This window comes from Ruditapes philippinarum, unplaced genomic scaffold (genome assembly GCF_026571515.1).
Source record: "Ruditapes philippinarum isolate M1 unplaced genomic scaffold, ASM2657151v2 ctg3216_1_1_1_1, whole genome shotgun sequence".
Taxonomy (NCBI): domain Eukaryota; kingdom Metazoa; phylum Mollusca; class Bivalvia; order Venerida; family Veneridae; genus Ruditapes; species Ruditapes philippinarum.
The window spans coordinates 58,423-84,889 of record NW_026856175.1 but is presented as its reverse complement, the minus strand read 5'-3'; the positions used below and the strand labels follow the sequence as shown (position 1 = coordinate 84,889).

At 30.2% G+C, this 26,467-nt stretch overlaps 1 protein-coding gene across 3 annotated transcripts; it reads right to left on the bottom strand.

Annotated features, from left to right (window-relative positions):
* Positions 1 to 766: 766 nt before the first annotated feature.
* Positions 767 to 21,332, bottom strand: LOC132745691 (heavy metal-binding protein HIP-like). 3 transcript variants are annotated; one of them, XM_060734654.1, is made up of 2 exons: positions 20,974 to 21,332; positions 767 to 1,416 (listed from the first exon to the last, which is right to left on the bottom strand). In XM_060734654.1, exons 1-2 carry the CDS (start codon positions 21,218 to 21,220, stop codon positions 980 to 982), a joined length of 684 nt encoding a protein of 227 aa, XP_060590637.1. In that variant the 5' UTR covers positions 21,221 to 21,332; the 3' UTR covers positions 767 to 979. The 3 variants fall into 3 exon arrangements, with proteins under 3 accessions (XP_060590637.1, XP_060590636.1, XP_060590638.1); XM_060734653.1 differs by lacking the exon at positions 20,974 to 21,332 and adding an exon at positions 2,185 to 2,712; XM_060734655.1 differs by lacking the exon at positions 767 to 1,416 and adding an exon at positions 18,063 to 18,911 and having other exon boundaries at positions 20,974 to 21,327.
* Between the last annotated feature and the right edge of the window lie 5,135 nt (positions 21,333 to 26,467).

Genomic DNA, 26,467 nt, shown 5'->3' with positions numbered 1-26,467 from the left:
ATTTTTTATGTTGCTATGCTTTTATGAGCAATATCTATTAGACGGCGGGCTTGATCATCATTAACTTAGTCCTGTTACGTCTATCCTGTAAGGCTACTGACGGGTTTACTTCAATAAAACAACAACTTAAGCGTCGTTACAGCTTAAGCGTTATTATATTATCATAACCGTATATGTCTCTATGTTTCCTGATTATTTAAGTAATAGCAAAGTATTCTAATTTGTATGTTTTGCACACAGTTTCGTACTGCAAAATGAACTGTTAACATCGTCAGCGTAGGTGCCAAACATCATCGAGTGTTTCGCCCCGTTATACCTAGGACACTCTAGGACGAATTCAATCAAGCTTTCACCTATTTTATACTTAATTTTTGCTTTCCTGCTGACTTACGTAACGTCGATGGTTCTATTCCGTGCAATATATCGAAGACAAATGGGCACCTCCAGTAAAGCTGGAAAGTATTCATATGATCATTACAGTGTTGGTGCGATATACCCCCGCCCCCAACAAGATAACCATCTGTATTACATGGTACAATCAACAATAAAATTTCACATGTGTACGTGCTTTGTTATTCATTTATACTATTTATTAATCGTCTTGAAACGTAGTAATTGAATTTATGCTAAAGGCACATGATGCCTCAGAAACGAAGAATTTTTTTTCTTTATTGGAAAATGGCAAACATGAGTTTAAGAAAGTTTAAATGATTGTTTAGATTACCTGAGAAAGTAGCGCTCAATGAAAAATGTATAATCATGAAAATACCAATTGTATATAAAGTATTATTTTGACTTCTATCACTATATATTGTGAATATAACAGTATGTTTTAGTTATATACTAAAACATGTTAGTTAACATACAGTACAAAAATTTACAAATTATACAAATGTTTATACTATGATGAGTACAATCGTCGAAGCAGATGGCTCTAATATACGAGTATCAATTAAGGATCTGATTATTTTTTAAGACACTATGTATGAAGAAGAACACCAATAAACGAATTTCGACGATGGCCGTCGTCGTGAACCTGAAATGTTGAAGAAGAATATCCAGAAGTACACATTATCCAAACTTGGTCACCTATTTCCATCCTTGTAAGAGCGCTAACAGAACTACAGCCGGCGTATTTGTGTTTATTTTCATCGGCTTGTTCAAACTGTTGTGATCTTGCTATCCAGTCACCATCTTTCACAATAGCATAGTGAATGACTAGTGCGTGTGTGTTGCAAACATGGGCGGTGAAGTGATACAGGCCATTAGTTGGAGCCGTAAATATTCCACTTTTAGTATCATATCCTTTCCCTTCGTTAATGAGCACCGACTGAAGAATAAGAATTTCGTTTTTTTGTAAACTCTTGTCGAATGGATTATAAGCACTGAAAGCTACCGTCTTGTGACCGAAAGTTTCTGAAAATAAAATAAATTAACATATTTGTTTTTTCGGATTATATGATTATGTTAAGATTTACTTGAAATTCCTTGTCTTCCTTGTCAATATTTATACAGAAGATAATCAGAAATTTGCACATAGGCTAAGTGCAAAGTCATTACTTTACACATATTCCATATATTTTGTAATGTTATTTGCTTGTACATTTAAGTATCATCTTCTTAGTACAAGAAAAAGCTTAACAAACAAACACGCAAACAATCAAGCAAACAAACAAAAATCTTGATTTATAGTCTTTTTTGTTGCAACAATTCAGCTGCGATGCCTAGAGATTGAAAGTAAAAACCTCGATTTTTGAATAAGTAGTTGAACATCAAACTAAACTATTACCAAAAAAGGGATAATTTAAAAACAGACTCCAAAACAAAATGTGATAGTGTAGTGATGATTTAAGTTTGTGCATATTACCAATTTTAATAATAACATTACTTCTTTAAATAATTTTGCAAACAAGTATCATTATACGTATTAGTTCCAAATCCCATTTCTAAAATAAAAGTTTCAAAATTCAATAAAATTTAAATAAGATCTATTAACAAACAAACAATAAAATACCTACTTAATTGAATAAGTTGTGACTAAGTTATTTCTTATGTTTGGCTAGTTAGATGATGAATATTAAAATGAATATGATATAAATGTTTTGATTTGTATGTTTAGAGCTATATGGCAATTATTGAACAAATATCACTTTACATACTATATTTAAACCATTAAATTTATACCTTGAATATTGTTAACCTTTTCTGTAATGTTCAGCATTCCTTCTTCAAGCTGCCTCATTTCTTTTTTGCGCCATTCCAAGACAGCTAATAGATACTCCTCTGTTTTTCTCAAATCTTTCGCAAGATTCTTCACTTCGTATCTTGTTTCGATCATATATTCCATTAAACGTTTGTCATTCTCAAATTGTGAGCACATTGGTTCTGCAGTATCAACTGAATCCAACACGTGTACAGCAAGAGTCGTTAAAAGAAGTGTCAAACGAAGGATCGACATTTTGTGAAGCTATTTAACAACGATAGTGTTTAAAGCGTATTAAGTTAATATACTAGTACTATGTTGCTTTTATAAATCACTTGAGATCATAACATAAAGGAAGTAAGAAAGTTATAATCTCCCGCAAGAAAACAACAAAACAATAGCTTTATTGTTTACAAAATACTTAATAATTTACTTAATTGGAAAAGGAAATATGATATATTGCCTATTCGTTTGTTATTATGGTGATTTTGTAGAAGCAAAATGCACACTTATGAGTATGATAAATGGACAATTACATGCATAAGAAGATAAGGAATATGTACTCGATCACACATAAGTGATGAGTTTTTGTTGCTTGCGGTTTGTGTGCACATAAATAATGTGTTGTGGCGGTAGCGGTGGATTCTTAAACCCACAATGTTTTGTAACATTGTCTGACGATATGTCTATTAAGTAAACATGTATATTTAATAACGTTCAAAACAGTTTATCCCTAACACTGTAATATCAATTTTTGTTGATTTTTAATAACATTCTAGAATAACGTCATTAACATGTAACGTGACAATGGCCCAGTTGTTCAAAACTTTTGTTAACTTTAACAACAAATTAACTAAACAGGTGTTAAATTTTAATATTTTCGTTAGCTAACGAAATGCCAAAAATTGAGTTGTTCAGAGCTGTGTTCATTTTTTTGTTAGTTAACAAGGAGTTTAAGTGCTTAACATTTAACTAATTAACAAAAAAAATTAATCCCACAATGCAGTATGTTTCTTTCCTCCACAAAAAACAAAATGGCCGATAACTGTCCACTTCAATAAGAAATACTTAGAAAATCAGCTGATGTACATTGTCTGCAAAATACAGCTGAGTCATAGACTAATAAAAAATGAAAACTCATGTAATATGATAAGTTTTTATTGGCTGTTTAGTCATGAACATACTGTAACCAGAACCCCAGTATGTCATATCTACATGAAACTATGAACTGACTTGACTTCTACTACTTGACTGACTTGAGAGTGATTTATTTCATAGTGTACAGTTTATACATAGGAAAACATATTTAAAGTTATTTTACCTTCAAGCCATTTTTATTTTAGCAGTTGCATTGTGGTAAATGATGAGTCAATTACGGGTCAGACTACCCTATTGTTTTTACTTCCATATGCTTATGTTATAAGCATGTGTGGAGGTCACTGTCAAAGACTAGGCTTATAATTTTATCATCGATTTTACTAAATAATGGTCCTTTGTTAAAAGTTTGTGAACTTTTTTTTGTCTTAAGGATTATACATGAAGTTCACTAATTAAGGTCCACAATCATTGCATGGATTTTGACTTATTTATGAACATTTTCAACTTACAACAATGTATGGTTAAAATTGTGCATGCATCATCAATATTCAAAATTGCTGAGTGTATTAAATGAAACAAAACTTCACTCATGTCTTGAAATTAAAATTCCTTACAAAGACCCATAACCTTGACATATTGGATTTTAACTGAAAAATGCCCATTTTAACAGAATTAAATAAAAGCTTGTTCACAAAATTACAAAAGCTCATGAGTGATGGTATATCTTGTCTTAAATCAAAAGACACCTTCATATTAACATTTTCTTATCTTATTATTGATATTGTATTAACAACCAATTTGTATATTTGAGTCTGACTGGTTTGTGCATGCAAATATCAATAGGCTATCTTTTTTCCTCATTTCAATAGATATATGTCTTAAAATGTCTGAAGAAGAAAATGTTAAGTGTTTTTGTATATTTATCAAACAATTATGATATGAAGTATATTTAACAAATAGTATAAATTGCAGTATACTATAATGCACATCTAGGATAAAGTGAAAGCAAGAATAACATAGCATTAAGTTCAAAATACACACATTTACTCTAAAAATTTCAGCAATATACAAGTTTATACAATTTTAATTTAATTATCTATATAATTATCTATATAATGCCTAGTGCTCAATTTTACCACACACAAGTATTGAGATCATAACTGTTAAGTTCCTAAAGATGTTCTTATTGTTTGACAGGTTTGCATGGTTATTTTACAATTATGTAGATGAAACTTTTAAAAACTTAATTTGGACATCATTTACATGTATTTATATGATTTTTTTTTTATTTTATTTTATTTGAGTCTCATCCATATTTAACAATTTTAAAAGACATATAAAATTACAATTACAATATGGTCATTCTAAAAAGAATTATCTGAGACTATATGTTTACATATATTAACATATACAGTAAAGTTCCACCAAAAAAAGACCACACAAAATGATGGCCCCAACAGCGAAAGTTGTTAGAGATTTTGACCCAAACCAGCACTATAGTTTTAACATTTTATAAGAATCACTATTGACTAGCATAAATTAGAAAATGTGTTTTGTTTTCTCTTCCCACCTACAATACAAAGTGAAGTTGCCTCTTTTCCAAAATATTATTCTCAAAATTTTGATATGTACAAATAAGATCTCAAAATTATCAAATACTCCATTGTAATACCACATTTGACAATTTATTATTTGGCACGAAACTGACATCAGACAAAAACATACAAATAAACATATGAGACAATGGTCCTGTGAACGTTGCCTTTGCCTTGTTGATCTTTATTCTTGTTATTGAATGATTTTAATAAGATATTTAAAGTGAAGATTTAAACTGACAAAACAAACAAAAAACTGGCAATAGTTAACCAACCAAGTAGAGGGTTTTTTGAACAAAGCAGTATTGAACCAGTGGTGTCAGATTTTGGTAATCAATCCTATATATGGTTTTACACTAGCAGTACAATATTTTGTCAGCTTGTTACTCTAATAATCCAAAATAAGGTAGAATGAGGTAACTTCATTTCTTAAGTGAAGTTCAAGAAAGTCAATTAAATCACAGCCAGGAATAAATTTATGTTTGTTTATGCTGAATTTAAAAGATGATCTTAATACTGATTATTTTTATATTTTGATTTTTTTATCGATTATCTCCCCTCAACACGAGGGCATGGATTTTACAGCTCGTGCAGAAATAGTGATTAAATGCAAATTTAAAACGATTTATAAATATTTTTTTGGATATATAGATTTATAAAGGCAGTTTCTCTATGCCGGCGAAGAAAAATAAACAAAACAAAGATTCCAAACGGAAAGAGAAGAGAAAAGAAATTTCTCCATTGTTTGAAGATACAATTACACACGAATCGAGCAGTATAAAACACAGTAAAACTGGTTTAACAGGTGTATCATCACATGGCAATACGAGTACAAGCAACGATAACGGTAACGGTACAAAACGACAAAGAAACCTACAATCGGATTATTTTGTGTTTGATACACCAACTATTTCGGGCATCAGTAATATGAATAATATGAGTTTTTCACAACCATTTCAAGGACAGTACGTTCAATCTCCACCGGGACAATTCCAGTTCCCGCAACAAAATCAACCACCGCAATGGGCATTGGACATTATTAGTGATATACAAGTTATTAAACAAAAAGTGGAAAAAATTGATAATACAGTTAATATAATAAATATGAAATTTGCTGACTTGGAAGTAAAAGTGAATGAAATAGACAACAGAGTTAATGAAGTTGAGTCCACTGTTTCGTTTCTCAGTAATGAATACGATATGCAAGCAAAGGATATAAAATGTAGCCAAGATAAGATTAACAACCTAGACCAGGCACGCAAATCGCTGGATAAAACTGTGAACATGATACAAGACCAACAAGCTGAAATACGGGCAAAAACATTAGATAATGAATTTCGTAGTATGCGAGAAAATCTTATCTTTTACGGAATACCTGAGACCCCCGAAACAACACAGCCAAAGCAACCAACTTCTACTTCCGGTTTGTCACAAGATGAACCGTCTATACAAACAAAATCATCAGAAAATCAAACGTGTGAAGAACTAGTTAAAGGCTTCATCACTACAAAATTAGATATTGATTCCGAACACATGTTATTTGATCGGGCGCACCGGCTTGGAAATCCCAAAACAGCGAAACTCCCAAGACCTATCATTGTTAAGTTCCATTATTTCAAAGAAAGATAAATAGTTAGAGAAGCCTCGTTTCAGAAAAAGGAAAAACTTAAAGAGATCAAATGTGGAGTATCAGCTCAGATTCCAAAAGAATGGAGGGAGGCTAGACAGAAATTGTCAACAGTTTATCAAGCAGAGAAATCAAAAGGAAATAAAGTGAAATTTGTCGGTGAAAATTTGTATGTTAACGGTGTAATCTATAAATCTTCCCATATTAGTGCATAGAGGAGTCGAGAGGAGCTAAGTATCTTAAGTTGGAACATAAATGGACTTTCAAGGAAAATTTCGGATTTAGACTTTTTGAATAATATTCAGTCATATGATATCATCATATTATCAGAAACTTGGATCTCAAAAAACACATGTTACAATTTAGACATAAACGGATATAGTGCATTTCATTTATATGATAACAAATCCCCAAATACTACAAAGGGACGCTATTCAGGTGGCATATCATTGTATTATAAATCAAATTTAAAGGACAAAATTTCTGTTGTCGAAAGTCACCAATGTGGTATTATTTGGACTAAAATATGTAAAACATTATTTCACTTTAATAATGATGTTTTTATTTGTAGTACATATATTCCTCCATATACATCAAATGTTATTAGGCATAATGATGTTAATATTTTTGATTTAATAGAATCAGGTATTGAGAAATACAAATTATTAGGAAAAGTATTTATAAATGGAGATCTTAACTCTAGAACTGCAAACGAGCGCGATTTTATCATTTACGATAGGTTTTTAGATTCAAATTATGACTTAGAAAGTAATGTAAATATACCAGAAAGAAAAAACAAAGATAAAGTTTTTGATATTCATGGAAAACGACTTATAAACCTTTGTAAATCTACAAATATCGTTATAGCAATCGGCAGGTTAAAACATGATAACGGTATTGGGGAATTTACTTTTATTAATAATACTGCAGCAACGGTAATAGATTATGTTCTAGCGAACTACAATGATTTCGAGCATATCTCAAATTTTGAAATTCAGTCACCGAATGAATTTTCTGATCACTGCGCTATACACTTTAGCTTAAATTGTAAATATTCATTCGAAGCACGTGACCAAATATCAACGCAAGGCGAACCAGTCATTTCATGGGATTATTCGCGCGCAAATGAGTTCTATGACAATATGTTGAGTCATTCAACCGAATTAAATCGTATTACTTTAAATTTAAGCGACAATATTGAATCAGTTGAAGAGTCACTACAATTATTTACTTCACTATTATGGGACAATGCGTTTAGTATATTTGGTAAATATAAGTTACCTAAAAACAAACGGAAAGTTAATTCAAATAAAAATAAATGGTTTAATACCGAATGTCTTCAAGCGCGAAGATAATTTAATAAATCAAGAAATAAATATTTACGAAACAGGAACTCTGAAAATAAATTAGAGTTTTTAGATAAAAAACGATTATATATACAAATAAAACGTAAACAAAAAATAAAAAATAAACGTTTAGAGGGCAATCGTATTGCAGAGCTCGCTAAAAGTAATCCAAAATCCTTTTGGAGAAACGTTAATTTGCAATATAAAAAGATGTCATCTGATCCCGTAAATGTACAGTTTCAAGATTTATTTGAACATTTCAACAAACTATATGGTGAACGACCCGAATCGAATGAAAATAATTTTAATGAAAATGAAAGTCAGGAAAACTATATCCAAGATGAAGATTTGGATATTGAATTCACAGAATCGGAAGTAAGAAACGCAGTTTTTGCCCAGAATAATTCTAAAAGTCCAGGAATGGACAACCTTATAGCAGAAATATTTAAAACATCATTCGAACTTATTTCACCTTTTTTATTAAAACTTTACAATAAAATATTCCAACACGGATATTTTCCAGAAAATTGGACTGAAGGGCTACTTATACCCATATTTAAAGGCGGAAGTCAAGAAGTCAAAAATTTTAGGGGCATCACACTTAATAACATTTTGTCGAAAATTTACTCAAAACTCTTAGTAAGTAGGTTAACTAAATGGGCCAAAAAGCATGAAAAATTAATAGACAATCAATACGGGTTTCAACAGAATAAATCCACTATGGATTGTATTTTTGTACTCTATTCACTTATTGCAAAAACTATATCAAATAAAGAAAAATTATTCGTTGCTTTTCTCGACTGGGAAAAGATGTTTGATAGAATTGACCGTGTACTACTATGGTAAAAACTTTTGAATGCTAATGTAAGTTCTAAATTTATTGTTGCCTTAAGGTCTATGTATACCTCTGTTAAATCTTCCGTTCGTTATAATAATGTCAAGTCAACTCCAATAAATTCATACGTTGGAGTTAAACAGGGAGACCCGTCAAGCAGTTTATTGTGTCTATTTTTCCTTAATGATATTTTGGAAAGTACACGGAATAATTTAGACGGAATAATTAATCTTGGTGATATGCGAATATTTCTATTATTGTTCGCAGATGACGCTGCGATTTTTTTCTAAAAACCCTAAAACATTACAATCATTATTAAACGATATAGAATTATACTGTAATATTTACAATTTGAAACTTAATGTTAATAAAACAAAAATAATGATTTTTGAAAACGGTCGTCACACAAATTATGATTTTTACTTATATAACACAAAAATCGAAGTTGTCAAATCCTTTAAATATCTAGGTGTACATCTATTCAAAAACGGACAATGGAATAGAACGCAGGAACGTATAGCACAACATGCGTCTTTCGCTCTTCATAATTTGTTTATTATCTTTAATCAAGTAGACTTACCCGTTTCACACCAAATAAAATTATTTGATTCTCTCGTATCATGAACTTGTATTAAGCGACGGAGGTATGGGGATCACAAATCGCACCCGCTGTCGAAGTTATTCATTCTAAATTTGTAGAAAAAAAACGAACTAAGATATCCACAACTCGAGAAGCGTTATTTGCCGCACTTGATCGAACACCTATGTATATTCAACGGAAAATAATTATGCAATTGGATTAAGTTATTATCGCTTCAAGAAAGTACTATTCTTTTTAAAACATATTCTATGTTAAAAATTGATGCTGACAATGGACAATCTTATAATGGTAAAAATTGGGCTTACACTATTAAACAAATATTAGATGAATCTGGATTAATATTTGTATGGGAAAACCAATATAGCATACAGGTAGATTTTAAAGCAATTAAATTCAGAATTCTTAGTTTGTATTACGAACAATGGTATACCTTGATAAATAATTCACCTCGTCTTGATACATACAGTTTATTTAAACATACTTTTGATTTAGAAAAATACTTAAGTGTAATTAAAGAACCAAAGTATAGAATAGCCTTATCTAGATTCAGAACATCGTCACACAATTTAGCTATAGAATATGGAAGATGTCGTAATATTCCAAGAAATGAACGTTTTTGTGAAAATTGCCAATTTATTCAAATAGAGAATGAATATCATTTTTTACTTATTTGCCCGAAGTTCGCCGATTTGAGAAAAAAGTATCTTAAACGGTATTACTACACATGGCCGACTAAGCAAAAGTTTATCAATTTAATGTCTGAATCATCGTTAACTGTAATTAATGGTTTAAGCAAATTTATATATCATGCTAACACTTTAAGAAATTAATCCTATCAAATGTGATCTGTATTTTATTCATATGATTGTAAGGCTCTTCTGAAAAAATCCATGTACTTGTGTTGTTTGTGTTTATATATTTTGTACTTGCTATAAACATGTATTTGTTTAATGCAATAAAATTTTGAAGTTGAAGATTATATTACTTTAAAACTTGTTTATTTTTTCGGACAGATCTTCCGGCGCAGTATACCGCAATGAAACACATAGCACGACGTATCAGAAATAGGATGCATTATGGGAACAATTAAATATTATACTATGGAATGTTCAGGGATTATCTTCAAAATTAAATGACAATGACTTTTTAGAATATATATCACAATTTGATCTCATTTTGTTAACAGAAACCTGGACATCAAAGATTTCGAATCTTAAGATTAACGGTTATGAGTATTTAAATGTCCTAGACCTAAAGGTAATTCACGATCAAAACGCAACAGCGGGGGTATTGTAGTATATTTTAAAATTTTCACATGGAATTGAGATAGTCAGTTCAAATAATAAAGGAATTGTGTGGATTAAATTAAAAAGGGAGTTTTTAAGTTACGATAAAGATACTTATATGTGCATTTGTTATTTTCCACCAGAAGACTCTAACTTGTATAAATCACCGAATTCATGTTTGTTTGAGATTGACTTATTTGACCAATTGAATAGTGATTTCCGAAAATATAGCGAGATAGGATATGTGTACTGTACACTAGAACAGGTGGAAGATCAGACTTGATTGAAGATTTGAACATAAACAGATTCATAGCGGTTCCTGCATTAGATGACTCTTTAAGTGAATTACCTTTAAGGCATAATGATGATAAAACCGTAAATTCGTTCGGCAACCAATTATTAACATTTTGTAAAGAAAATTGTATACAAATAGTCAATGGTAGACTAGAATCGGGAAAGTGTACTTTCCATGCAAAATATAGAAATAAGAGTACGCAGAGTACAGTTGACTATGTATTAACACATTATAGTAATTTTTCAAGCTTAGACAAATTTTTCATTCATGATATGACAGAGTTTTCTGATCATTGTCCTGTAGTGTTTACGTTAAGTTATTGTAGTAGTTGTATTATTGTGTCAGACTTATCAGATGTTAAAAAACTCGTATGGAATACGAGGGTTGTTCAAAAAGTAATAGGACTACAGCTCTACTGTTCACATTTTATAATTTACGTACAAAATTTTACATGAGACAAACATCGGAACATGTTCTCTATATACAGTGAAAAAATCACTAAAAAGTCACTAACGTCCCGTCAATTTTCAACTTTAATTCTCGCCCTTTCTCGTTAGTGATCTTGTATTTGCAGTTTTTGAATTTCTTGTGCCAGCTGAAAACAAGTGTCCTGGTGGCAGAATAATTTTCCTTTGTTTACTTAATCATTTTGTGTGTATCTGAATGATTATAGTCAATCTGTTGGCAAAATTTAACGGTGGCACACATTTTCTGTTTGTTAACAAATGTCATATTTCTACATCTAACGCTATGACCGCTGCTGTTCAAAACTTAATTAATAGGTCATTTCATGTTCGAATGACGTCAAATTTGGACATAATGTCACATTAATATATTTCAACGTATTGATGGAATACAGGGGAAAACAAATAGTTATTTATGAATAAATTAGAAGTGGAACTTAGCTCCAATAACTATATTTATGTGCTGCGCCGGGTGCGTGTTACCATGGTTATTCAATAGCAAAGGAAAAGCGCGTTTAGCACAATAGATTAAAAAACTTATGTTTGATTTGTAGAAAACATTTTACTTTTGCTGTACATATGAAAATATTCTAAATTGAATGAAATTTGAATACGCAAGACTCCCAGTCCTATTACTTTTTGAACAACCCTCGTACTGATGATAAAGGAGAATTTTTGAATGCATTAGAATCACACAGATCGAAGTTTGATGAATAAAAAACCCAAGTTTGGTAATTGATAAAAAATGTTTGGGCCCGGGGAAACCTTTTTCGAATTTTTTACTGATTTTTTCATTTAAAAATTTTTGGTAAGAAAAAATTTTTTTAAAAGGGGCCCCAAAGAAGAAATTTAGGTTAACTTTAAATGCAAAACAACCCAACAAATTTTAACTGAAAAAGACCCTTTTTCTGTAAAAAATGTGAAAAACCCCAAAATTTTTTTTCCCTTTCAAAAGCAAAATGATTAAAAAAAGAAAAAAAACAAGCAAAAAAAAATTTTAAAAAAAGGGGCCCAACCAATTGTCTAAATGAGCCGAAAAGGGCCAAAAAAATTTTGGCTTAAAAAAATAAAAAATTTTAAAAATAACTAAAGTTTCAAAAAGAAAAAGGAAGAAATTTTGTAAATCTTTTTTCTTAATTCGAGTAACCCCTGAGTCCCCTCTTTTAGATAGTGCCCAAAAAAGGGGATGGGTATACCGGTAATTAAGAAAAATTTGAGGGGGTTATAACGAAGAAGAAATTTTAAAAGGCGTTATGTTTTAAAATAGAAAAAAAAGCCTAAAATTTTATAATTTTTAAGCAGTTTTTTTCTTTGGTTTGCAAAAGGGAAATTTAAACCCCCAAATTTATGTAACATTTAATAAAAAGATACAGGTTTACCCAGAAATTTTAACAAAAGGTGCCTTTAACAGTTTTATAAAAAGGGAAAAACCTTGATCCTTAAATTTAAAGGGGTAAAATTTATTAATAATGGGTAAGTTTTTTTCTTTATTTTTAAGAAACAGAATAAACATTTGGTGCAAATCTAAAAGGTTTTTAAATTTGATAGTAAATTTGGGTTTTTCGATAGGGACGGTCAACCACTGATGCAATTTTTATACTTCATTCTTTTATCAAAAAAATCTTAAACAAAAATGAAAAATTATATTGTATATTTATAGATTACGAAAAAGCATTTGATACAGTCAATAGAGACTTACTTTGGATGAAACTGATAGATTGCGGTATAAGTTGTAAAATTTTAAATATTATAAAGTCAATATATGCATCCGTACAATCTTGTCTAAAAGTGAATACAAAATTGACTGATTTTTTCGATGTAACAATTGGCTTAAAACAAGGAGAACCATTATCACCATTGCTTTTTATTCTATTTATAAATGATATTGAACAGTGTATTGATATTTAACAAATGTCAACAAAAGATATTGAATTGTTATCTAAATACATGTTGTTATTTGCAGATGATATTGTTTTGTTTACAACAGATATAAATAGTCTACAATCTCAAGTTAACTCAATCTCGAGATATTCATGTAAGTGGGGGTCTAAAAATCAATGTTGCTAAAACTAAAGTATGTGTTTTTGAAAAGCGAAAACCTACCACACATGTTAATATTACGATTAATGATGAAACTATTGAATATGTAGATACTTTCACCTACTTGGGAGTACAATTTTCATATACAGGTGATCTTAAAGTAGCAATTAAGGCTCTGTCTGATCAAGCTTTAAAGGCATATCATAATCTTTTATCTTTATTTGATAGAGTTAAATTTTGATATAAAAACAAAATTAAAAACTTTTTGATAGTATGGTAGTACCAATATTACTGTATGGTTCAGAGATCTGGGCGCTTTTGATTGCAAAAGAAGTTGACAAATTAACATATTAAGTTTTGTAAAAGCATTTTAGGTGTTAAAAACAAACTCCGAACAACGCAGTACTCGGAGAACTTGGTAGATTCCCTTTAACATTTTTTTTTGTCAAAAAGACTTTAAAAATATGGATAAAATTTAAAAAAAGTCTATCCCGGGAATTTTTTAAGTGTAAAAAGTGACCCAAGTACAAAACCCTTTAGGGGACCCTTCTTGGCTAAAATATTCAAAAAATAATTTAACTTGGGGTTTTAAATTGTAAAAGAGTTTTTAAAAAATAAGTAATATATTTGTATTTTTCAAACAACTTTTGGAGATCAATTTGTGCAAAATTTTGGGCACGAATCTTTAAAATTTAACCCAAAAAACTCGGTTTACTATAAAATTATAAAAATATTTTTTTTTTAAAGATTATTTTAAATTGTTGTTTAATATTTAAATTTAAAGGAACAATTTTTAAAATTTTTTTGGGCTAAAGTCTCATACTTAAAATAAAAACGGGGAAGATATATAGGGTGAAAGAAATAGAGATTTTTAAAAATTTTTTTTCCAGAAAAGCTGTTTAATGGATTTCCATTTTTTTTTTAGCTGCCCCATTAATAGGTTTTAAGAATAAAATTACAAATTGCCACAACTTTTCCCCAAATCAAAATTTAAATTTTTCTAGTTTAATGAAAAATTTAAAAAAAAAAACCCATATTTTCTTTTAAAAAATTTCTTAAAGAGATTTGATAGAAAAAAAAAACAATTATAAAAAAAATTTTTTAAAAAAATCTTGATTTTCCCAATCCCGGTTTTAAAATTTTGTCGTTTAATAAAAAAAAAATCTAAAAATATTCCCATTTAGCAAAATTTTTCCTTTAAATTTGTTTTTTGCTTTTTTTTAGATTTTTTAAATTGTTTTTTTCCCTTTAATCTTTTTTTATTTTTGAAAATTCCCAAAAGGGCCCAGTTTATCTGCCGAATTGCAAATAAAATTTTGACTTGACTTTTGTTTATCAGTATGATAATTGAACAGATTCAGACATTTTATGAAAATTAATTTGTTTTTACACCACATTGAGGCTATTGATAGTAAATGGGACTTTCTTAAATTCCTGTGTAAATTGTTTAGAATCTTTTTATAATTGAGAATGGCGTTAAAAAGTTAAAAGTGACTGTTTTGGAGTTGACAGGGGTAAAATAAGGGAAGAAGCAACTTTCTGTGCCACTAACAATAAAATTAATTCACCTTTGGAGGTGAATTAATTTTCTTGTTAAATCTTTGTTAAAGCCGATGTTTTAACAAAAAGATAACGCTATTTTTTTCTGAACAACTGATTGTTTTAACAAAGATATTTAACAAAAAAAAATTAACAACACTTTTTTAATTTAACATAACTTTAACGTTAACAATGTTTGAACAACAGAATTGCTTAACAACAAAATTTAACACAGAATTTAACAATTTGTTGTTAATTTAACTATGATGTCATTGTTAAATATTTAACAAAAGTTTTGAACAACTGGGCCATTGTCTTTAAAGTTTGCTTCAATTCATTGAAAATTAGAATTGGAAATGTATTGTTTATACCTATCTATCAATCTATTATAACACTATGTACGATTATGTACTATATAAAAGTCAAAATAAAATAACGTTCTGTTCTATTATAGGTTGAGCACACAAACTCACATTAATGTTGCTGTATTGCACGATTTGATTTGTTAGATTTTGTTTTACGGTCATATTTAAAAGTTGATGTATACAGATCTGTAAGAATTATTTTCTGATTGAGTGAAAGGGGGAGTGGTGTGTTGGCTTATTTCTAATCTCCTTTTGTAGATTCCTTTTGGGATTCTAGGGGACCTTCATTACAAAAGAATTAAACTACATATCAAATGGTGGCTTCTGGTGCACGTTTCAGTGCACATTTTCAGACACATGTTTCTCCATTCTCCCCAGAAGTTTTCAAATTTTAACCTATGCATGGCTATTAGATACTATTATTTCCTTTGTATTTTTGCTTAATTAATAAGAATGATCAAGTTCTGTGCAATGTATATCGTTATGCCATTTAAAATGCTCATGCTTATGTTTTTTTGCTTTCATTATAATAAATATCTGAATAAAATTTCCATACATAAGGCCTCGTGATATTGACTAGTGAAACTCTAATATATACAGGTATCCGAGATAACATGCATAGCTACTCAAGACCGTGGTCAATATGGGCATTTAAAACTGATTTCCCTCTTACAATATAGGGGGCTACAGTACATCCACAGAGGGACTCTTGTGCTAGATAAGACTTAAAAGTTTTGTCTTCACTAACCACGATTACGTATTGAAAACAAGCAAGCAACAAACAAACAAACAAAAACAGCCAACAAACAAACTTATCAATTTTAGCGGGAGACAAATACTATAGATGTACAGGTAGAATAATCGGGGTTGAGGGCAGTCCCTGCGAAAATAGTTGTCGTTTTACTTAATACTCGTATTTAAATAGACAGAAGGTAAAAAGTAGGCTACATCACACCGTATACAGCTTAGACGGCAAGCGACATAAGCGACTATGACGATGACTTTAGCCATTTTAACGACTGTAACTTTATACGCATATACATGTACGGATACGATCAAGGAAAAATAAGACGACTTCAAACCACGAATACACTTATGAAATATTGAAAACTTCTACAGCAAATACAATCAAAAGCACGAAGTCGCTTGAATTTGGGGTCTCAGAATGTCAGAAAGGTGAAAGTTGTGGGAGATTATAAACCAATTTGTTTTTGGGTATAAAGCCACCAATGCTTTTCCAGCGTTTTAAATTGTAGTAATTGGCTATAAGAACTAATTGCAAACTGATATTCAATTCAATGTTTATTTTGACTTAAACAATTTGAAAAAAAAATGAGTTGCCTCAACTGGGATTTGACCTCGCTTCCTAAGCGAGCGCGCAAACCCCTCGGCCACGGTGAAGTTATATGTTAACGACCTGAAGAAAACCATATTATTCGAAATAAGGGTTTGTAACCCTTATTATTTCGACGCTAACTGTTGTTTAACACAGATGTAAATAATCATGGTGCTTACTATAAGCATGTATATCTATAAAGAATAAAACAATATTAGAAATCTTCGACCATTCGGGAACTATTTTGCTTGAAAATTAATGCGCCTGTCATTTGACTATCTTTACGCAGTGATCTCCCCTGAATTTTTCGGCGTTATTGTACATATAAAGGAAAGTAACCGCTTCCAAAAAGCGGACTACTTTCGGCATTTGCAATTAACAGCATCAGAGTCTGAAATTTCGCTACCATTATTTGTTTGGTCTTACGACCCAAACAAATAAAAACGACTAAAAAAACATGAACTGCTACGATTTGAGTACGGCTAAGACTAAGGTTACGACTTCAGGGACAACTACGACTTTAACTTGTACAAGTCGTTATTTACGACAAGGACGACGGATACGACTTTATCTGTATCTGACAATTATCTTTACAGCTTCGACTTAAAGGACAAGTACTTTTGAACGGAATATTTGCGTATGCATTGTCAACGTATACGAATATATTTTTCCGTTCAAAAATTTGGAATCAATCGGTAAAGCGTTTAACTTAAAAAGTATATAGCACAGTATAGCGGATAGGAAAAAACAGAATGTTTGCATTTTATTTTGAATCAATTATCACACTGTTCATATTTTTGTATTAATGATTGAGCATGAAATAGAAATAAGATTTGATAGATTTTTATTAAAGCTTGAAAAGCTAGATATCTGAAATTCTTTTGAATTTTATGTGCACTATGGGCAATATCTATTAGACGACGGATTGATCATCATAAAGTATAACAGTCCCGTATCGTCTAATATATTGGACTACAGTTAACTGTAAAGCTACTGACAAGTCTTTTTTACTTAAAACAATTTTTAAAATGTCAGCATAAGCTAATAAAATAACAAAAACTCAAAGCAACTACTTAAGTGTCGCTTTGTTAAGGTATATGTATGTATGTTTTCTGAATTATATCAGTGATAGCAAAGTATTCTAATTTGTACAAGTAATAAACTCAAATGCATCAAAAATTCTGTTACAGCATCATGCATGGAATTTATAATCAACGGAATATATATGAACTCCTAACAATTCTAAACAGATTGGGTTCAATCAAGATTTTACTCATCTTTTACTAAATATAAGTTTCCTTGCTGGTCTACAGGACGTTAGTAGTTTTGGTACCCTTCCTGGTAGTATTTTCTCCGCCTTGAACCCCCCCCCCCAAAAAAAAAAAAAAAAAAAAAAAAAAAAAAAAAAAAACCAAAACAACAAACAACAATAAACAACAACAAAACATTTTTATTACATGGTACCATTAATAATAAAATGCCACATGTAGAGTTGCTTGGTTATTTATCTATCGAATTAGTTTAATATTCATCATCGCCTTGAAACGTTAGTAAATGTCGTAAACTTAACAATTTCAGTATGATATAATGCAGAGATTGCATGTATACGTTTATAAAATATGATTGTTTAATTGTCACATGTTGTATGAAGTAAATAATGTCTTTGAAGTAGTCATGCACTTTATTTAATACAAGAAACACACAATAAAATATTATTATGAATGTAACTTTTATAGTTTTGTTTATAACTCTAACTAAAACATGTTAAATAAAGAAGTTTACAAGTTAACGACATTATGATGAGGGATCTAAAATATCAATCAACGATCTGATTAATTGGTAAATTATTATGTATGAAGAAGAACACCAATAAACGAATTTCGACGATGGTCGTCGTCGTGAATCTGAACTGCTGAAGAATATCCAGAAGTACACATTATCCAAACTTGATCGCCCGATGCCATCCTTGTAAGGGCGCTAACAGAACTGCAGCCGGCGTATTTATGTGGATTTTCATCGGCTTGTTCAAACTGTTGTGATCTTGCTATCCAGTCACCATCTTTCACAATAGCGTAGTGAATGACCAGTGCGTGTGTGTTGCAAACATGGGCGGTGAAGTGATACAGACCATTAGTTGGAGCCGTAAATATTCCACTTTTAGTATCATATCCTTGCCCTTCGTTAATGAGTACCGACTGAAGAATAAGAGTTTCGTTTTTTTGTAAACTCTTGTCGAATGGATTATAAGCACTGAAAGCTACCGTGTTGTGACCGAAAGTTTCTGAAAATAAAATAAGTTAACATATTTCTTTTTTCGGATTATGAGATTATGTTAAGATTGACTTGAAATTCCTTGTCTTCCTTGTCAATATTTATACAGAAAATAATCCGAAATTTGCGCATAGGATATGTGCAAAGTCATATATTTTGTAATGTTATTTGCTTGTACATTTAAGTATCATCTTCTTAGTACAAGAAAAAAGCTTAACAAACAAACACACAAACAAACAAACAAGCAAACAAACAAGCAAACAAACAAAAATCTTGATTTATAGTCTTTTTTGTTGCAACGATTCAGCTGCGATGCGTATAGAGATTGAAAGTAAAAACCTCGTTCTTTGAATAAGTAGTTGATCATCAAACTCGATGTTACAAACTAAATTATTACCAAAAAAAGGGATAATTTAAAAACAGACTCCAAAACAAAATGTGATAGTGTAGTGATGATTTAAGTTTGTGCATATTACCAATTTTAATAATAACATTCCTTCTTTAAATAATTTTGCAAGCAAGTATCATTATACGTATCAGTCCCTAATCCCATTTCTAAAATAAAAGTTTCAAAATTCAATAAAATTGAAATAAGATCTATTAACAAAAATAAAGAACAAACAATAAAATACCTACTTAATTGAATAAGTTGTGACTAAGTTATTTCTTATCTTTGGCTAGTTAGATGATGAATATTAAAATGAATATGATATAAATGTTTTGATTTGTATGTTTAGAGCTATATGGCAATAATTGAGCAAATATCACTTTACATACTGCTAGGCTGTTCCCCACCCACTCCGTTTCATTGACCGCATTTGTTTACCATGCTGATACGATATTCAGCAATAGCATTTCAACATAACTTTATTGTCTCATCTTTAAATTAACTTACATTAATATCCTGCCATGATTGATTGTTTATATATTCTTATATATGTCACTTTTCTTCATAATCAAATATTGTCTGAAATTAGTCCACCATTTTGTTAACTATAATTATATTGTGACGTCACATTAACCCAGTTTTTACGGGAAACCCTACTTTCATTTTGACGTCATATGTACACAAAAGAAGCATATAAATAGACCGAATTTCAATTAAAGGTTCATAACGGAAAAGATAACGGAAAAGATGACTGAAATTGATAACAGAAAGATAATAGCTATAAATCGAATAACAGTCTTAGAAATGAAAGATAAAGATATTAAGGTATTTTAAGTAATACGCGGAAAGTTCGAGCGGGGCCGAAGGCCCCGCGAGGGCTGTAGCGCTCTTAGATAACATGTATGTCGCGTAACAATTGAAATGAAATCAAATTAAAACTAAATGAAAATTTCAAAAAAATATAATTATATCCTATACCTACTGAGCTGTGAAAAAATCCTTAGTTAACTGGGCGCCGCCATTTTGAAATCCTTTGGAGCTAAATATAGATATCAGAGCGCTTTTTATGAGCGTCTACATAATTTAGACTATTGCTAGCAGACGCTAAGTAACACTTCCGGTGAGAGAATGATGTGCAAAATCAGAAAGTAAACATGCATTTCATTGATAAGAACTAGAGTAACGATTATAAATATAAAAAGTTACTTTAACATATCCTTTTTGATAAATTAGCACATTAAAATAACGTTAAAACAACATCTGTGATTAGAGATTAACAAAAATGGCGGACGGGATTTTTCAAACGCCGACGCGTGCGCAGTGGTCCCCTTTTACGTTCAGAGATTTTTCCGACTATAGGTTGAACAACACCAATTTATTTGTTAAATACCTGCAAGATAGATCTGGTTTACATGTACACTAAACATGTTATGCTCAAATCATAGTTCATAAGAACTTTCCGCGCCATAGGTAGCACCTAATTTCATATTATTTATTCTATTTATTACATGTATTTGTTTATTACATGTATTTGTTTATCATTGACTGTCAAATAAATTTATTATTTGAGTGATATAAATAAACTAAACGAATTATTTAATTTTACAAATTTGTTGTGACTATTGTTATAATCCTGACTCGGAACCGGCCTGACAATACTATATTTAAACATTTAAATTTATACCTTGAAGATTGTTAACTTTTTCTGTAATGTTCAGCATTCCTTCTTCTAGCTGTTTCATTTCTTTTCTGCGCCATTCCAAGGCAGTTAATAGATACTCCTCTGTTTTTCTCAAATCTTTCGTCAGATTCTTCACTTCGTATCTTGTTTCGATCATATATTCCATTAAACGTTTGTCATTCTGAAATTGTGAACACACTGGTTCTGCAGCAAGAGTCATAAAAAGAAGGGTCAAATGAAGGATCGACATTTTGTGAAGCTATTTAACAACGAATAGTGTTTAAAGCGTATTAAGTTCATATACTTATACTATGTTGCTCCCATAAATCACTTGAGATCATAACATAAAGGAAATAAGAAAGTTATAATCTCCGGCACGAAAACAACAATTTACGAAATACTTGATAAATTACCTAATTGGAAAAGGAATGGTGATTTTGGGGAAGAACAACCCCCAAACAAAAATAAACAACAACAGCAACAAACCATTAATAATAATAAATAAACGAATTTCGACGATGGCTGTCATCTGTAGGATAACGGTAATCAGCCGGTAATTAGTCAACAAAGACATAGGCGGATATATTAAATATAATGAGCTGTTCCCGGACACACGAGTAGGATATGCCTAATTAATGCCTAAGTTAATTGATGGGCATGTCATTACAAATAATTGCTAGTTTAATTGTTAGCTGTCCAGTAACGCATATTTGCAGTTATGAATTACATTGAATTATGAAGGTAAAAAGTTTAAGAACAGAACAGAACAGAACAGATACTTTATTAAGATTTGTACATAGTACATCATCTATAATACAATATTTTTACAAGCATAACGTCAATATAATGGTAATTGCAATCATGACATTTTCAAAATTCTTTATCTTAATTTATCTAGTAACAAGAAAATTAAATGATAAATATGTATACTACGAACTAAAAAAGCAAAGACATACGAAAAGGAGAATGAGCTATCATGATGTTTAACGCTCAACATTTAACAGTGTGTTTCTCAAAGCAAGTGCTTCTTTAACAAATTTTGATAACTGAATTAATTCATATTTATTATTTGAATTCATTAATTGTAAAAATTTATAAACTGACGGGTTTCTGGTATATTTAATTTTCAAATATTTTTTTCTTAACTCTGAATAACAACGACATATACAAACAAAATGAAATTCATCTTCAATGTCTGAGGTATTACAGCATAAACAATATCTTTCCTCTCTAACAATTCTATTTCTAGAATATCTGCCAGTTAGTATTCTCAAAGACAAAGTACTCATTCTTAATCTACAGAAATAAAATCTTAAACATCTTGGCAAGATATCCAAATAAAGTTCATACTCAAAACTACATTTAACATTTTTGTACATATACAATACAGAACTATTATCTAAAGTAGCATACCATTCCTGTTTAAAAGAATCAATAACACGACTTCTAAATTCAAATAAAAATATTTTTTTGTCAATAATATTAACATTATCAAATACATATGAAAATCCATAATCATTCAAAAGCTTCTTTACATTCGAAACCCAATTTTTATGACCATTGTTGCTATCATCTAGAGCTTGATTATATACTGTCTTAAGGATTATGTTATCAGTTTCTACAATTTTTAACCAGTATTTTATTATCCTTACAAACCTATGAATATATAAGGGATATCTTCCCAGTTCGCCATATACACTAGCATTACAAGTGTTAGGTTGAACTCTTAATAACCTTTTACAAAATTTTAAATGTATTCTTTCTAGCTCTTTAGACTTAGTATATCCCCAGATTTCACATGAATAATTTAATATCGATGAAACAAATGAGTCAAATAACTGACATAATGTTCTGGGAGAAAGGTCAAATTTTTTCAATTTACAAAGAAGAACATTCATTGCCTTTAAAGCTTTACCACTCAAATATTCCTGATTTAATGTAAAATTGCCCGTATAATTAAAAACTGTCCCAAGATAATTAAAATCATTAACTACTTCAATATTTTGGCCATTATAGTTCCACTGCTCAGTTGGTAAAATACGACCTCTTTTTCTAAATACCATTATTTTAGTTTTTGTTGTATTTACTTTAAGGCCACAGTTGTTACAATATAAATACAAAAGATCTAAAAGTTCCTGTATTTCCTCAGGGCTTTTGCCTATAATTGCCATATCATCTGCAAAAAGTAAAAGAATTAAAACAATATCATCTAATATTAAACCTGAGTCGGGATTGTTTTGAAGATACAATTCAATGTCTTCTACAAAAATTGAAAATAGTAGAGGTGACATTACCTCCCCTTGACGGAGACCAACAAGGCGTATAATATTTTAGTATTTAAGGTAAGCAAAATATTATATTCTTCAGTGTAGTTTTTGATGTTAAACAGACTCACTCACTTAGGTTTAATTACGCTAAATACGCAGTTGACATTAATTCTTATTGCTTTACGTAATTGTTTAAGAATTGTGAAATTGTTAAAGACACTGATTAAGCAATTGTTTTATTTTATAGAATAATAATTTTTATACTAAATAAATACATATATCTGACGTTTATAAACTTGATATTGTTTTTCAAGTTTTATTGAATATATATCCCAGTTTGCATTACAATACAAAAATATGAGACAAATACATTTGTATAATAATAGATAATAATAAACAGTCACGTGAACATGTGTTGACTATTTATTGTGTAAAAATAGTATATGTGAGAAAATTGGTACATTTGATATTGATTGTCCTAATATTGTGTCTGATCACTGTCTTATAACTGTTTCTTTTGTGTTCAAGAAATCTACTGATTATGTGGACAGTATATATGATTATAATTTTAATTTAAATCAGAATTATGATAGTGTTGATTATACCTATGTATGGAAAGAAAATTTGAAAGATCAGTATATTGAGTTATTATCAGCAGAAGAAAATATTGAGAATCTTGATAATTTAGAAAATAATATCTTATTAAGCTCTACAAAGGACGACATTGATAATTGTTTGCAAAATTTAGAAAACATGTTTAATAATATTGCTTCTCCTTTTATCAAAAGGGGTTCAGCCACTGGCTCTAAGTGTGTAACAAATGATGTAAATCAACCATGGTTTAATAGTGAGTGTTTTGAAAAGCAGCAAATATTTTATAAATGTTTAAACAAATATCGTGATTGTCAGAATGATTTTAATAGAGTAAACATGGTAAAAGCCAGGTCTAAGTATAAAACTGTATTACGTAAATGTAGATATAATTTTGATAAAGAAAAAACAAATAAACTGTTAACTGTAAGATATAATAATGCACTTTTGTATTGGAAAATGTTAAAAGAAGCTTCTGGTGTAAATCATTCTAATATACCGTTATCTACATTTGCCCAATATTTTAAAGCCGTAAATAGTCCAGATGTTAGATTTTTTTCACCTGACGAAGATATTTTACATTTTGTAGAGCGTTATGAAAATAATGAATTTAAAATAATGTTTAATGAATTGAATACCATCATCACTACGGAGGAGATTAGTTTAGCTTTAAAGGAGCTCAAGAATAATAGGTCAAGCGGGCCTGATTTATTGTTGAACGAATTTTTTGTACAAGGTAAAGATATTTTATTACCTGTTTTGTATTCGTTATTTAATAAAATATATGATATTGGTTATTTTCCTGTTAGGTGGTCAGAAGGTTATGTAATACCTTTACATAAAAAGGGAGCATTAATAATGTTGAGAATTATCGTGGTATTACACTTTTAAGCTGTTTAGGTAAAATTTTCACCCGTATTATTAATAATAGATTATTTAAAGTTTTGGGCAGAAAATTACAATGTTTATATAGAAGCACAAGCAGGGTTTAGATCAAAGATGAGTACAGTAGATAATATATATGTATTAAATGGATTATTGTCACACTTTTTAAATCAAGGAAAGCAACTTTATACTTTATTTGTTGATTTTAGTAAAGCATTTGACTATATTGTTAGAGATAATCTGTGGTACAAATTGATACAACTAGGTTTACGAGGAAAGATTTTTGATATTGTAAAATCCATTTATGAGTCTGTAAAATCAAGAGTTCAGCATTGTAACATGTTAAGTGAGGAATACTCATATTTACTAGGAGTAAGACAAGGAGAATGTCTATCTCCTGTCTTATTTTCTATGTTCATAAATGACCTTGAAGATGTTTTTATACATGGTAATATGACTGGCTTAGATGTAAACATGTTTAAAATATTTTTATTACTATACGCAGACGATATTGTTATATTCGCAAATTCACCTGAAGAACTTCAAAAAAGTATTGATTTATTATACAATTATTGTGAGCTGTGGAAAATGAAGGTGAATGTCTCTAAAACAAAAATTATGATTTTTAAAAAAGGGGGAACATTACCACGAAATTTAGAATTTTTATACAATGAACAGCCTATCTATCTATCTCTGAGTACTGCCAACCCCTCTCGCGAGTGTTATAGGCAGGAAATTGTGCGCGTCGGGTGTGTTAGTAAAAGGTGTGAGAGAAAGTAAAAACCTGAAAATGAACATGATCAGGACAGTGAGAGACATTGAAAACTTCTAGTCATTGTTAAAATATTTTTATTAGTAAGGGTGAAAGAAAGATTTAAAAGTAAAAACACAACAAGTCAACTAATACTGTATCTTAACCACTGCCTGTTTGTATTGATCTAGATCAGGCAGGGTGACAATGTTCCTTGGGAGCTGGTTCCAAAGTGTGATACAGTGGGGGAAGAAGGAGAACTTATGGTAGTCTGATGTAACCTGTATTTTCCTAAGAGAGAGGGGATGCATATGTCTAGTAAGCCTAGATGGAGTTTTAATGTAGGTGGGAAGGCTAATGGCTACTAGGTTATGGTAAATTTTAAAAAACATAATAAGTCTAAAGTCTAGTCTGCGATGCTCGAGAGAACGCCAGCCAAGATCTTTCTGCATGGCTGTAACTGATGACAAAGGGGAGTAATCCTGTTTTACCCAGCGTATCGCTCGTCTTTGGACTATCTCTATTTTTTGGATGTTTGATTGTGTGTAGGGGCTCCAAACAGTTGATGCGTATTCTAACTGGGGTCTTACTAGGGATTTATAAGCTAGTTGTTTTACTTTTTCATTTTTTGTATTGATATTTCGTTTTATGAATCCTAGGGTTTTGTTTGCATTTGATGTAATTCTTGTGATATGTGTGTTGTAGTTAAGGTCTGTGGACAAGTCAAGGCCAAGGTATTTTGAGCTAGGAACTGATGTTAAAGCTTGGCCATGAAGGAAGTACTTGTTGTTGATGACTTTTTTGTTTTTAGTGATGTGAAGGACTTGACATTTTGAGTCTATTCAGATTGTGAACATTTTTTGTTATTTAGGTGTTGTTTTTACAAGTGGAGGTTCATTAAGTACCGCCAACAATACTATAGCAGGTCAAGCGCAAAAAGCAGTATTTAAGCTGAATAAATATTTATACAAATTTACCTATTTACAACCAAAACATAAATTAG

Bases quoted from the DNA above. Each gene is read 5' to 3' on its own strand.
- LOC132745691 (XM_060734653.1), bottom strand. From the start codon at position 2,458: ATGTCGATCCTTCGTTTGACACTTCTTTTAACGACTCTTGCTGTACAC. The intron at 1,417-2,184 runs GTATAAATTTAA...TTTTATTTTCAG, and splicing joins AAAGGTTAACAATATTCAAG to AAACTTTCGGTCACAAGACG.